We start from the raw sequence: 14,736 nt of genomic DNA, 5'->3' as shown, positions 1-14,736 counted from the left end.
ATTTCATCCTAATGATACAAGGTGGGCTTTATTAGGAGACAAATTCTGAGTAGTTCAGAAGTAGCACCCTGGAGTCAGACAGCCAGCCTTGACTTCAGTCCTGAGTCCCTCACTTACTATCTCTGGGACCTCTAGCAAGTCATTAAACTCTTGATGCCTCAGCTTTCTGGTCTGGAAAACAGGGATAATAACTTTTACCTACTAGAGTTGTTGTGTGTTTTAGGTAGTTTCAGGCACTTCCTATGGTCCGTGACACACTGGAAGTTAGCACTTAATAAACTGTGTTGCTGATGTTTGGGAGGAAGAAGCGAGCTGGACAGCGGGTTGTGACCAGATCGTAGGTAGAAGGGGCTGTGGAAATCTAGCATTTTCCTTCTAGCAGTGGAGGGATTTAAGATTGTTTTGCCCATCAGGGCAGGGCACAGAGGCAGGAAAATAAGCAGTGTAAGAGCCTGGAGACAGATGGTGGCCCATTCGTTATCCAAGGAGCTGTCTGGAGACGGGGCCTGTTTGGAGCAGGGGCTGAATCTGAGCCACTCGGAATAACTGCACTCTGAACACGCATTTTCCCAAAGAGACTTCCTGTGTTAACATTGCTATTTTATATTTCTCCAGAAGTTATCTGATGATTATTTTCTTCTTTCATATTTTTATCTTTTTTAATTAGATGATTAGGGTGTTAAATTGGGGGTGAGGGGTGTCGTAAGAAGCCCATGTTTTGTTTCTTAGGCCTCTCTTACCCCAACCAGTCACGGGAGAAGGGGGACTATACTCCCTGCCCGCCCATCTCTCCTCGCCAACATCCTGAGTACTAGGATGGCTGATTGTGACAGAAGTTGCCTTCTTCAGTTGAGGAAGGTTTGTTTTGAAAGTGAGTCTTCTTTTTCACAGGTGGTGTCCCAACTTTGATTGTGTCTATAGAGTGCCTGAGGGGAGGCTGGGGTGTAAAGTGGGAATGCATCTGGCACCTACACTTAGGTGTTTTAATAGTAGTAGATTTGTGACAAAAATTAGAAAAGAATGTTCTTCTTAATTTGATAAATTAATCAGTATTATCAGTGTACTGATGGATATTTCAGCCTTCTGGACACCTGAAGAGATTTTTCACATCAGTCAGGCCAAGACAGAGCTTGTCAGAGTCACTTCACTTCCCTACATTGGAAAGCAAATTCCACTTCCCTTATTCTTCATTTGCAAAGCTTAAGATTTCAGAAACTGATATGCAGTGCATGTTTAAAAAAAAGTCTGAATTTCAAGATTAACATAATACTTCAGCCAAGAGAAAACTTCTCAAGTTTGGGTTTGGGATAGACTTTAATTAATTTAATAAAACTTGAAAGTCAGTTTTTTCTGAGGTGAATTCTTAGACTTGTTCCTGGAGTTAGTGTGTATTCAGTGCATCAGCTACATGGAAAAATGTTTTCTGTACATTTTTACTGAAACTAAATGTTTTTGTAAAAAGGGAGATAAGTTGAAGTACCTGAAAATGTAAGTAATTTCAAGTCCAAAAGTTATTTAAATAATGTGAAAATATATTTGTTGGCTATTTTAAATGTCTGTTTCATTGGCAAAAAGGCAGTCATTTAACTGAAAGTGTGGTTTGAATTAAAATTATTTTTTGATTGGATTCAAAGCCAAGTGTTGTCCTAGTTAGTTAGGAGAGTATAGTATGTCAGAATGCGCAAAGACTTTGAGCCTAAAAACCTGTTCTCACTCAGATCTGACCTGTGTCCACTGTGTAGAGCAATGTAAATGCCAGACTTAACCCATCACAGTTCATCCTCCTGTAAAATAAAATAATTTCTACCTCATAAGGTGGGCTAGAAATTAGAGGTAGTGTAGTACATATCAAATCTACACTTCAGTATCTAGAAGTCAGTCATTTAGGTTGAGTGATTTAACCTCTCTAAGTTTAACTGCAGTTACCTCTTTTCTAAAGGGAAGAGAAAGTACTGGTTCTGGTTCTATAGCACAGTGCCTTGGGCAAAGCAAGTGTTCAGTGTGTTTGTTGCGGTGTCATTGGTGGTCACTGTTAATATTTCCTCTGTTCCCAAGCTCTTTGTCTCACCCTTACCTTCTGAGATGGTTTAAAAAGAAGCCAGTCCTTTGAGCTGTTGCCAGGTCCTGGGCCATAATTTAGAGGAAAGAAAAAAACATGGATGGTATTGGCAAATCGCTCAGCTTACAAAGTGAAGTAGTGGCAGTGATACAACTAAAGTGAAGATGCACGTTGCATGCCCCGCACGGTGCTGCTCCCTGCGGGCGCCTCCCCTGACGTGAACATGCGCGTTGCATGCCCCGCACGGTGCCGCTCCCTGCGGGCGCCTCCCCTGACATGAACATGCGCGTTGCATGCCCCGCACGGTGCCGCTCCCTGCGGGCGCCTCCCCTGACGTGAACATGAGCGTTGCATGCCCCGCACGGTGCCGCTCCCTGCGGGCGCCTCCCCTGACGTGAACATGCGCGTTGCATGCCCTGCACGGTGCCGCCCCTTGTGGGTGCTTCACCTGATGTTAGAGGGCGATAGCAGTCTCAGAAGACATCCTGAGAGTAACAAATAACATTCCATAAATTAGCCCTTTAAAGTTTACCAGGGTGCTTTTTAGTTCTTTTCTGGTTGTATGGTGGAATATAAAATATTTTTTAAATACCTGTATATGAAATGTTTTCCATATTCCTTAAGTAATCCTGTTTATAAATGCAGAAAAGATATTATTATCCCTGTTTTATACAAGAAAATTGTGACTCAAAGGTGTTAGGTAATTTCTCCATGGCCACCAAAGTGATGAGCAGGATTACCACTGCTAAAAAGTTAAAATGCTCCTGTAGTATTCTTGTTATTGTTTTTATTGTATATTGAAGTCAAAGATTAAATACCTGCCAAATATTTCTCAGTAAAGGATCAGAGAACCATAGAGCTACAATGTAAGGAACCCAGTACCTATCAAAACGCTATGCAGGCTTTGGAAAAATAAGTGAAATTGCAAATAAAGTATATTAAATCTACATTTATCTTGATACTTATAATTTATAAAATATTTTTAATTCTTATAAGTGATTAAGATCTCTCGGTATTTTTTTGTGAGCAGAACAACAATCTTAAGCAACCCATCACCTCACTTCCTTCTGTTTATTAAAGTAGATAGGGGCTATTTGGCCGCACAAAGCAAAGCCTGGATACTGGTGAGCTGGGGGCTCTAGGTAATCGGATGGAAGAAAGCATCTTTGACTCCTGGCTCTCACAATACCTGCCTAGAAGAAAGGGAAGGGCTGGCAGTCTGGACACTAGAAAGACATTAAAATAAACCTGATAGGTGAGGAAATTTGTTACACATATGAAGAATGTCTGAGATTTAATGTTTGGCTTAATTCCCTTTTCCTGAGAAGGAAAAAAAGGTAATAACTTCTACCATAGTGATTAAAACCTTTTAAAAAAGATTTTTCGGCCCTGGCCAGTTGGTTCAGTGGTAGAGTGTCGGCCCAGCATGTAGGTGTCCTGGGTTCGATTCCTGGTCTGGACACACAGGAGAAGCAATCATCTGCTTCTCCACCCCTCCCCCTTGGCTCTTTCTCTCTCTTCTCTCATGGCCATGGCTTGATTTGAGCACATTAGCCCCAGGCACTGAGGATGGTTCCATGGAGCCTGTGCCTCAGGTGCTAAAAATAGCTCAGTTATGCACGGGCAGGCAGAGCATCGGATCCAGATGGGGGCTGCTCCATTGATCCCAGTTGGGGCACATGTGGGAGTCTGTCTCTTTATCTCCCCTTTTCTACTTGGAAAAGAAGAAAATAAATAAATAAATAAATAATAATTTAAAAAAAAAAAACATTTTTCTTCTTCAGTTGCAGAAAATTTTCTTTTTTTCCAATCATAGAAGACTACTCTTATACCATAAAGCTGTTTTATAAGACTCATGTTGGAAAACAGGGAAGAGTTGATTTAGTCTTTCAATGTTATATTAAGAAACTTGCATTATCTGCAAGAGACCTGATACAACCCCTGGAATAACAGAATCTGGGAATGATAAGGCTCTTTAATGGAATTTTGGCTGTACTTTATCAGAGATAAGTATTTGCTACATCCTAAATTAGCAGGCAGATATTCAGCCAGTTTTAGGTGATTATGAGTAGAGCTGTTATCATTTGTGTTCAGGTTTTTGTGTTTACATAAATTTTAATTTCTTTAGAATAAAGACCAAGAAATTGGATTGCTGGGTTATATGATAAGTGTGTGTTAAACTTTATAAGAAACTTGTTCGAAAACTGCTTTCCATTGTGGCTATCATTTTGTATTCAGCAAAATATGAGAATTTCAATTGCTTCTTTGCCAGTATGGAATTAAGTATTTTTTATTTTAGCCATTTTAATAGGGATATCTAATTGTATCTCATTTTAATTTACATTTTCCTAATGGCTTTAACTTATCTTTTCATGTGCTTATTTGCCATGTATATATCCTCTTCAGTGGAATGTTTATTTCCAGTCTTTTGTCATTTATTTTTTTTTTTTAAGATTTTATTTATTGATTTTACAGAGAGGAGAGAGAGAGAGGGGTGGGGGAATGAGAAGTATCAATTCATAGCTGCTTCACTTCAGTTGTTCATTGATTTCCTTTTTTTTTTTTTTCAGAGACAGAGAGAGTCAGAGAGGGATAGACAGGAACAGACAGACAGGAATGGAGAGATGAGAAGCATCAATCATTAGTTTCTCATTGCGCATTGCGACGCCTTAGTTGTTCATTGATTGCTTTCTCATATGTGCCTTGACTGCGGGCCTTCACCAGACCGAGTAACCCCCTACTGGAGCCAGCGACCTTGGGTCCAAGCTGGTGAGCTTTGCTCAAACCAGATGAGCCCGCGCTCAAGCTGGCGAGCTCGGGGTCTCGAACCTGGGTTCTTCCGCATCCCAGTCCGACGCTCTATCCACTGCGCCACCGCCTGGTCAGGCTTTTGTCATTTCTTAATTGGGTTGTTTCTTTGTTGAGTTTTAGAGGTCTTTATACATTCTAGATACAATTGTTTTGTCAGACAAATAATTTGCACATAGTTTCCACCAGTCTGTAGCTTGTCTTCGTTCTCATAAGAGTACAGAAGTTTTAAAATTTTTATGAAGCCCAGTTTTTCAGTTTTTCATTTACAAATTATGTTTTTCACATCCTATCTAAATAGTCTTTACCTAATTTTAGGTAACAAATATTATCTCCATTTCTTAAAAGTTTTATATTTTACATTTAGATCTAGGATCTGTTCTGAGTTAAATTTAGGACAAGATGAGCTTTAGATTGAGGTTTATTTTTTCCCTGTTGATTTTCAATAGTTTCTATGCCATTTGTTTGAAAGACTTTCTTTCTCCATTGAATTACTTTTGCACATTTGTCAAAAATCAATTGTCCATATTTGTGTGGATATATTTCTGGAGTCTCTATTCTGTTATATTGATCTATGAGTCTGTCTGCTTACCAGTACCGTACTGTCTTGATTACAGTAGCTTCATAGTAAGTCCTAAATCAGGTAGTGTGATTCTTCAACTTGATTCTTATTTTTCAAATTTGTATTAGCAACTTTAGTTCCTTTGCCTTTCCATATAACTTTTAGAATGAATTTATCTATACCTACTTAAAAGAATCCTGCAGGAATTTTACTAGAATTGAATTATATCTGTATAGCTCAAAATTTGGGGAGAATTAACATTTTCATTTTTCCGTGTAGAGTTTTTCTACATAATCCCTGAAACCAGTATGTCTCTGTCTATTTAGGTCTCCTTTAGTATCTTAAGCCGTGTCTTGTAGTTTGTTTTTTTTTTTTTTTTTTTGCATTTTTCTGAAGCTGGAAACAGGGAGAGACAGTCAGACAGACTCCCACATGCGCCCAACCGGGATCCACCTGGCACGCCCACCATGGGGCGACGCTCTGCCCACCAGGGGGCAATGCTCTGCCCATCCTGGGCGTCGCCATGTTGTGACCAGAGCCACTCTAGCGCCTGAGGCAGAGGCCACAGAGCCATCCCCAGCGCCCGGGCCATCTTTGCTCCAATGGAGCCTTGGCTGCGGGAGGGGAAGAGAGAGACAGAGAGGAAAGCGCAGCGGAGGGGTGGAGAAGCAAATGGGCGCTTCTCCTATGTGCCCTGGCCGGGAATCGAACCCGGGTCCTCCGCACGCTAGGCTGACGCTCTACCGCTGAGCCAACCGGCCAGGGCAGTTTGTTTTATTTTTATTCTTTTCTGTACTTTTATGCATCTCCACCCAGGACTTCTAGTACATGATGTTGATGGGAATAAGAGCAGATATCCTTGCCTCATTCCCATTCTTAAAGAGAGATCAGTCTTTTACCACTAAGTATGTTAGCTGTAGGGTTATTTCTATACTTGCCCTTGTCAGGCTGAGAAAGTTTCCTTCTATCCTTAATTTTTGTAGAAATTCTGTTATGAATAGATGTTAGATTTCATCAGTGCTTCTTCTTTATCAATTAATGCAATTATTGTAGGGTTTGGGTTCAGGGCACCTTTAAATCCAGAGCCCCCTTTAAAACTCAAATTCCCCTCACCCAGCTTCTCACCTGCGTTCAAAACAGAACATTCTCACCTCCCACTGTGAGGTTGTAGTTAACTTGCTTGCTAGTCTATAGCTTAGTGGCTTCCTGGCCTTCACTTTGAAATGTAACAAGAAGTGTATCTTTGCAGAAATGTGAGGGAAAGCTTGCATTGGGAAGAGACTTGACAATTAGGGGAGTTTAGATCACAACAGTTGTTTGTAAAAGCCTAGCCACAGGCCCAGAGACGCTGTCTTCTGATAGATCAGCCACTAGGGCAAACCCACGGGAGAAGGGGGGACTGGCTTGCATGAAGGCCCAGGCCCTTTGAACAAGACCAGGCCTCCTATAGACAGTCAAGCTGGGAGACACACAATGTGGAGGAGCTGTGGCGCCTCTCCAATCCTTGTACCTACAGAGGCCGTGACGGCAGCCACTTTTTCCAAGACCCCTGACTAAACTATAAAAATCGTGCTCCAGTCCTCCCCGACGCCGACACGGCTTTGGTCTGTCTCCGCACGCTTGCACCCAGGCGTGTTAAATAGAGTTTCCTTTTGGAACAGATCAGCCTTGTGTTTTCAGTTGGCTCTCCCCGGTACCCCCCCCCCCATAGACCCAGGGAGGGGTTTAGCCTGTCAGCTCTCTCATGCGGGATACGGCAGTCCAGCTGGAGTTCCCTCCAGGTCTGACCTAGTCGGGGTTTATGCTGACCTGCCTGTTGCCCAGGGAGACTGACAGTAGGCTTTGCCCCCTCCCCAGTGGACCAGCCACCCAGGTTCAACCTTTCAATTATGTGATTTTTTCCCCCTTCTTTAGACTGTTAATATGATGACATGGCTAAGGGCCAGGGAATGAAAGAAGGTAGAAAAGGGGAAGAAAACAGAACTGGAGGATTTTCCCCATTCACTGAGCATTCAGAGACTGCCCCTCTTTCTTTGAGCCCAGGCCGTCCTAGAACTTGGTGTCTGCAGATGTCTGCTGCTGGGTTTCAGGCTGTATGGAGCCCAGGCCGTCCTAGAACTTGGTGTCTGCAGATGTCTGCTGCTGGGTTTCAGGCTGTATGGAGCCCAGGCCGTCCTAGAACTTGGTGTCTGCAGATGTCTGCTGCTGGGTTTCAGGCTGTATGGAGCCCAGGCCGTCCTAGAACTTGGTGTCTGCAGATGTCTGCTGCTGGGTTTCAGGCTGTATGGAGTCTAGGCTGGCAGACACTGGAGGGAAAATGGTATACTCACTGCTGGTTTGGTTATAGTTCAAATTCTTCCCCAATTCTCCAGCTACCATTTTCTTTTCTGAGTTCTTAAATAGCTCCTCGTTTATTATGCCCAGGTTTAATAGCTTTATTCCAGGGCTCCCCAAACTTTTTACACAGGGGGCCAGTTCACTGTCCCTCAGACCGTTGGAGGGCCGAACTATAAAAAAACTATGAACAAATCCCTATGCACACTGCACATATCTTATTTTAAAGTAAAAAAACAAAATGGGAACAAATACAATATTTAAAATAAAGAACAAGTAAATTTAAATCAACAAACTGACCAGTATTTCAATGGGAACTATGCTCCTCTCACTGACCATCAATGAAAGAGGTGCCCCTTCTGGAAGTGCAGTGGGGGCCGGATAAATGGCCTTAGGGGGCCACATGTGGCCTGCGGGTCGTAGTTTGGGGACCCCTGCTTTATTCCATGGGAGAGACAGGGTGGAGTGTGCACACTTTATCTCACCAGAATTAATCTGGTTTGTTTGGGCTTTTCTCCTTAACAATGTACAGGCATATTATTATATTGATTTGCTGAATTATGTAATCTTTAAATTTGAAGAATTAAGGCTAATTTGAGTTCACAAGATGAATTTAGCTACAGTAATACTTAAATGATATTTTCTATTTAAGTATAAGCAATAATTGCTTTAAATGAGAAGTGCATAAACCTAAATTAGAGGAATGTTTTACACTAATCTGTTTCATAAGAATTTATCTCTTTGATTGTATTTTTTATTATTCTGTGTTAAAACACTGTTTCAAATACAACTCAAGTTTAAATGCGACACCACACTGCCCAGTCACCTCAGTAAGATGTCTGAGTAAGCTGGCAAGGGGTGGAGTGGAGGCTTCCTCTGGGGGCTTGGTGATGGGGCCTGAGGGAGGGTGGAGACCAGACCTGGGCGTGGTCGGGAAGTGGGGAGGCTGTGGAGAGGACTGATGCTGCGGAGAGAGAACTGCCTGCGCTGTGGGGGGAGGGGTTGTGTGAGCGCTTCCATCCCAGAGCAGAGGAGCAAGGCCACCCAGGGCCGGGAGGAAACAGGCTTCAAGACAGCTCGTCATGGGTGGCGGACGCCTTGTGAACGAGGACAGAGCAGTGCCGTCAATGAGTTGTACGATTACCTAGAACTGTTTCAGTCATCTCTGGAAGGAAATAGACGAACAAGAAAAATAGGAATAATGATAGAATATTTATTTACATGTACATTTTAATTCTTCTTGGTTTTACATTCCTAGATCATGAGGGCAGTGTTAATATCTCTATTGCCTGTAAATATACAGTTAGATTTTTGCACATCAGCAGACACCCTGTTCCCAGCAGGGTCTGCACACTTAGCTGTGTGTGAGGATGAGCAGAGTGCTGGAAGGCTGGGGAAAGAGAGGAGGAGGGCCCAGGGAAGAGCTGTTAGCCTTTGGTTCTCAACTCTGAAGGAGGCTCATTTGTCCTCTATGTAATTTATTCTTTATAGCCCGCTTACTTCCACAGCTGACTTGGAAGCAGCTCACGGGTGGCTGGAACAAATATAAAAGCGTGCCTTTGGGATGTCCTCCCTCAGACAACAGCCTTTTGTTTCTTTTTCATTAAAGAACTTAGAGATATATTGTCAGCTAACATACTTTTTTTGTTATTATTTTTTGCTAATCTTTAGACAGAGAGTATGATCTGTCCTCCTAGCTGCCTAGTTCTCTATTTGTCTTAAATTGCTTTAATTTTTTTTAATTCCATGATATTGCCTTAGGATCAAATAATAAATATTCCACACAATGTTTATTTCATGTGAGAAATTGCTACTATTTAAACCTGCAGTGTTTTTTCCCCTCTTTTTTTGTTTTTTCTTTCTCCAGGATCAGGATTCAGGCCATAAATGAAATTGGAGCTGGACCCTTTGGCCAGTTCATTAAAGCAAAAACCCGGCCGTTACCACCCTTGCCTCCTAGGCTCGAATGTGCTGCGGCTGGGCCTCAGAGCCTGAAGCTGAAATGGGGGGACAGTAACACCAAGACACACGCTGCTGACGACATGGTGTACACGCTGCAGCTGGAGGACAGAAACAGGAGGTGAGGCGGCACACAGGGCTGTGGGAAGGCGATGGCTTTGGCTTTGGGGTGAAATCATGCTTGTTCATTTGTCCTCTAAACACTCTTCCTCTTTGTTGAAAGTTCTCCTATGTCTTTAAGTCTTGCATTCTAATATTCAAAGTTAAACCCCTCCAGTCTTCATTTGGAATTTCTAAACTGACATTCTAAAGATCCCGATTTCTCTACATGTGATAATATATGTGTTTTTTCTTTCCTAAAGTCAGATAATAGAAGTTATCTAAAAAGAAAATTGTCAAATTCAAGTCTACGCTATGTACATAATAGCATAATAGTCACGAGTGCAGAGGGAAATAAGACGTAGAAAGAGATGCTGCCTCTTTAAATATTCAGTAATGTCGGGACAAACATGTTTACCAATCTGAAATAGCTGTGTTGATTTACAGATGGGAATTGTACTCTGTAACTGTGGGCAATGCAATATCAAATTAACTAGAGCAAATAGGAGATTCCTCCTCCGACTCTGTGCCCAGGAAACACTCTTAGCCACAGAAATCAAATCCAGCCTTTCACATAGTATTTATTTAACCTAGCTTCATTTCCTCCCAAAATTGCCAGTCATAAGATGGGCAGCTGACCTGTATTTAAGAATAATTCAGATGCAGAACAAAAGCTAATGATGACAGAATGTTCTATTACTCAAAGTCCAAATCCAAAAAGGTGCCCCATGGCACACCTGCCGAAGCACAAAACCAATGTCAGTATAGAGAATTTCTGTCACTTCCCCTTGATGCATTCTAGTATCCTGTTCCTTTGCAGGCTTTGGGTAGCACAGAAACCCTCGTCTAGTCTCTGCCCTCCTCTCTGTACTTGAGTGCTTCAATGTGTTTCCTTCCATAGAGAATGTTTTCCAGTTGTACTGAGTCATGGCTCTGCACCAAATCAGCCGTCTGTGTCTCAGTGCCGGCCTGGCCTGTGCAGGACAGCCACCTGCACGGTGTGCCTTACCCAGAGAACTGTGCACATGCTTAGAACAGAAGCTCTGTGAGCCCGGAGCCAAATGGTGAGATGTTTAAGTATGGCAGACAGAAAATGGTACAGAATCCAGTCATCAATGCATGCTCTTTCCTCTAAAACAAAAGCACTCAAGACTGGCCTTTTAATCAAATAAATGACTTGCCTAAATTTAAATGGCAATTTTAGAAAACTTACCATTAGGAACAGTCTTTTTCTTAATTTTTTGAGTTAGAGTACAAATTTATCTTTTTTTTTTTTTTTTTTTTTTTTTTTTTTTTTTGTATTTTTCTGAAGCTAGAAACCGGGAGAGACAATCTAGACAGACTCCCGCATGCGCCCGACCGGGATCCACCCGGCACGCCCACCAGGGGCGACGCTCTGCCCACCAGGGGCGACGCTCTGCCCACCAGGGGGCGATGCTCAGCCCCTCTGGGGCGTCGCTCTGCCGCGACCAGAGCCACTCTAGTGCCTGGGGCAGAGGCCAAGGAGCCATCTCCAGCGCCCGGGCCATCTTTGCTCCAATGGAGCCTTGGCTGCGGGAGGGGAAGAGAGAGACAGAGAGGAAGGGGGGGGGGTGGAGAAGCAGATGGGCGCTTCTCCTGTGTGCCCTGGCCGGGAATCGAACCCGGGTCCTCTGCACGCCAGGCTGACGCTCTACCACTGAGCCAACTGGCCAGGGCTTTCAAATTTATCTTTTTAAAATTAGACTTGTCAGGTCCCTGGCCGGTTGGCTCAGCGGTAGAACGTCGGCCTGGCATGCAGGAGTCCTGGGTTCGATTCCCGGCCAGGGCACACAGGAGAAGCGCCCATCTGCTTCTCCACCCCTCCTCCTCTCCTTCCTCTCTGTCTCTCTCTCTTCCCCTCTGCAGCCGAGGCTCCATTGGAGCAAAGTTGGCCTGGGTGCTGAGGATGGCTCTGTGGCCTATGCCTCAGGCGCTAGAGTGGCTCTGGTTGCAACAGAGCGACGCCCCGGGTGGGCAGAGCATTGCCCCCTGGTGGGCGTGCTGGGTGGATCCCGGTCGGGCACATGCGGAAGTCTGTCTGACTGCCTCCCTGTTTCTGGCTTCGGAAAAATACAAAAAAAGAAAAAAAAAATTAGACTTGTCAGCTCTCTCAGAAAAATATTAAAGTGATGGGAATATAGAATGTAATATGTTCTCATTCTATTTGTGTAATAATATTCCTAGGATTTAATAGGATGAAACTTGGCTTAATTTGAGTCTGAAGATGACCTTCCTTAGTGTCTTGAAACTGAACTCTTGGTTAATGACACTTGAATCTAAGCCTTTAATTTTGGTTCTTGACTCATGAGGATCGGGGGAAATCGTTTAAGTTGGATATATCATCGTATTTATTAGCATAGTCTTTGTCAATCCCAATCCTCTGCAGTTTCTTTAGGATTGAGACCTGGCCTGTTCAGTTCAAAGGAATAGTGTCTTCTTCCACAGTGGCAGCTTTTTCATTGAACTTGTTGCTCGAGGGGTTTCTGACCTATGGGTTTTGGAACAAGTGAACATATTCTTCGGCATATGCATTGATTTCATTAACCACTAATAAGTTCTTTGTACAGCTGTAGCAAAAATATTATATGTCCTGCTTTTGGCTGAGGTGAGAACCAGAGATTGATTTATTTGTTGTTTTAATTGACTTTACTCACCAGTCACTGTAGGCATTGGAAAGTAGAGCTGCTGGAATCCAAGTTGTACAGCTGTTCTAGCCAGCTATACAAGTAATCTTAATCTTAAAAGATATTTTACAATAGAAGTGCAATAAAAATGAGTAACTCTGTGGTTGGTAATTATCACATTAACGAACTGAATCGCCTTTGGCTGTTAAACTAACAGTCTTACTTTCCCTCCATAAAGTAGAAGTTGAACTAGGTGAACTCTGAGGTTCTTCCCACCATTTTTATCTCAAAACAATGATGTTGTGGGACATTTGTGAGCTAAATTCTTTACCAAAAGAGTCTCTTGTTAAAAGTGGCATGTTATCTCCTTTTTTATTTTCTTTTAGTTTTTGACAAGTAAGAAAAAAAGCACGATACTAACTTTCCTTAAGAGTCCCAAATGCCTAAGGTCCTGCATCCATGATCTGCTGGTTTATTATGTTCATTTATTTACCTCTTAGTCAGGAAATCTGAAATAACCCAGAGAATTACAAATATGTCAAGCCAACAATATATATTTTTAACTTTTTAAAAATGTTTATTTTATTGATTTTAGAGAGAGCAGAAGGGAGGGGGAGAGAGACAGAGAGAGAGGAACATAGATTTGTTCCTGTATGTGCCCTGATTTGGGATCGTACTGGCAACCTCTATTTTTCAAGACAATGCTGTAACCAACTGAGCTATTTATTTGGCCAGGGTAATTTCAAACTTTCTATTGAGCATCTACAAAGTGCTAGACATTGAGAAAAAGTGGGATGTTTTCTGTAGTGATATATGTACCAAAGCCTTCCAACATTTAGGTGAAAAAAATGTATTGTTTCTGATAGATTGATTTGATTTTGACTTATTATTAGGAGGATCATACATGCAAAAAAAGAAACTACACCTAAGTATTGGATAGACAAAAATGAGCAAGGTAGAGCCCTGCTCTTAAGAAACTCACCTGAGGGAGAGACAAGATGGTGATGGAGTAGGCGGACGTATCAACTTCCACCTCCCAGAACCAAAGTGGATTACAAACTAATTTTAAGAACCATCATCTGGAAAAACCAACTTTGGACTAAACTAAGAGGACTCTTCAACCAAGGAACACTGAAGAAGGCACACTGAGACTGGTAGAAAAAGCGGAAACGCAGAGAGGGCTGACCAGCTCCCTGGAGCAAACGGCAGCCGTGAGAGACTCGCGTGGCGGGAAGTGAGTTTAGCAGAGAGGGGAGGGTCCTGAGACCCAGGAACAAAGCCCCAGCCTGGAGCCCCAGAGCCTAGAAGAGGCGTATGGACAGTATTTAGCTGGAAACAAGACAGGATATTGTTTGTGAGAAAGAAACTGATTTCTCAGACCCAGGATTCTTCTTAAAGGGACCGTGCAGAACACCTCTCTCACAACCACTCACCCGGGGTTCTAGGGGCCGGGGAAAGAAGAGAGGACCGGAGTAGCAAGAAGAGAGTGTAATTTAGGAGGCATAGGGAGAAACAATTTGAGAGCCAGCCACCCTAACCTCTGGGATGAGTCATTCCCCAAATCTGAAGTGAATATTTCCCCTGGAAACAGTAATACCAGCAAAGGGAAGCAGGATACCAGCCAAATAAGCTCTCCCGCAGCACTCAGAGCAGAGCCACTTAGAAGGAGGGAGCTTTCGGGACTACAGTAGTGAGTGTTAGGGTCTGAGCTGCAGTGCCCCTACTCACACGGCTGACTCGCCTGAGGGTGGACAGCAGCAGGAAGCACAAGCGCGGTTCTGTCGGCAAAGGCGGAAGCTGGCTGGCCACCACTGAGGCCCAGGTGTGAGCTGAGTCTTCCCAGCTAGAGAGGAGGGGACGTGAAAAAGTGGTCAAGCCCAGCTGTGGGCTGCCTGCAATCCAGCCTGCGGGGTGGGGGTGGGGGGGCAGGAGCCCCAAAAGGGGTGGAGACCCGCCCTTGAGCAAGGACACAGGAGCACAGCCTTGCTCCACCCGCAGAACCAAGGCTTGTTGCCTAACTTGGGAACCGGCTCCTCCCACAGGGGTAGAGCCAGAAGCCAGAACAAGCAGAGTCTGGCTACTGAGCATGGGCATGAAGTCCCACCTGGCCTGTGGAGCCAAGGCTTGCAGCCGTCCTATGAGTGGGCTCCTCCTGCAAGAGTGGGGTGAAAGCCCAGAAGCAGGCGGAGACCCACAGCAGAGCAAAGGTGCTCACCCCTGCCCTCAGGGTCGAAAAGAAGGACACCCTTGGGGGCGGGGCAAAGGCCAAG

At 43.6% G+C, this 14,736-nt stretch overlaps 1 protein-coding gene across 5 annotated transcripts in view; it reads left to right on the top strand.

Annotated features, from left to right (window-relative positions):
• FNDC3B (fibronectin type III domain containing 3B) overlaps positions 1–14,736 on the top strand; it is a 399,472-nt gene that overhangs the window by 357,625 nt on the left and 27,111 nt on the right. For all 5 annotated transcript variants that reach the window (XM_066240652.1, XM_066240651.1, XM_066240650.1 and 2 more), the window contains one exon: positions 9,631–9,843. In XM_066240652.1, the coding sequence (XP_066096749.1) occupies positions 9,631–9,843 (213 nt within the window). The remainder of the gene's footprint in view (positions 1–9,630; positions 9,844–14,736) is intronic.

The sequence above is a fragment of the Saccopteryx bilineata genome, chromosome 8, assembly GCF_036850765.1.
Source record: "Saccopteryx bilineata isolate mSacBil1 chromosome 8, mSacBil1_pri_phased_curated, whole genome shotgun sequence".
NCBI classification, from domain to species: domain Eukaryota; kingdom Metazoa; phylum Chordata; class Mammalia; order Chiroptera; family Emballonuridae; genus Saccopteryx; species Saccopteryx bilineata.
This window is presented reverse-complemented; position numbering and strand designations above follow the sequence as displayed.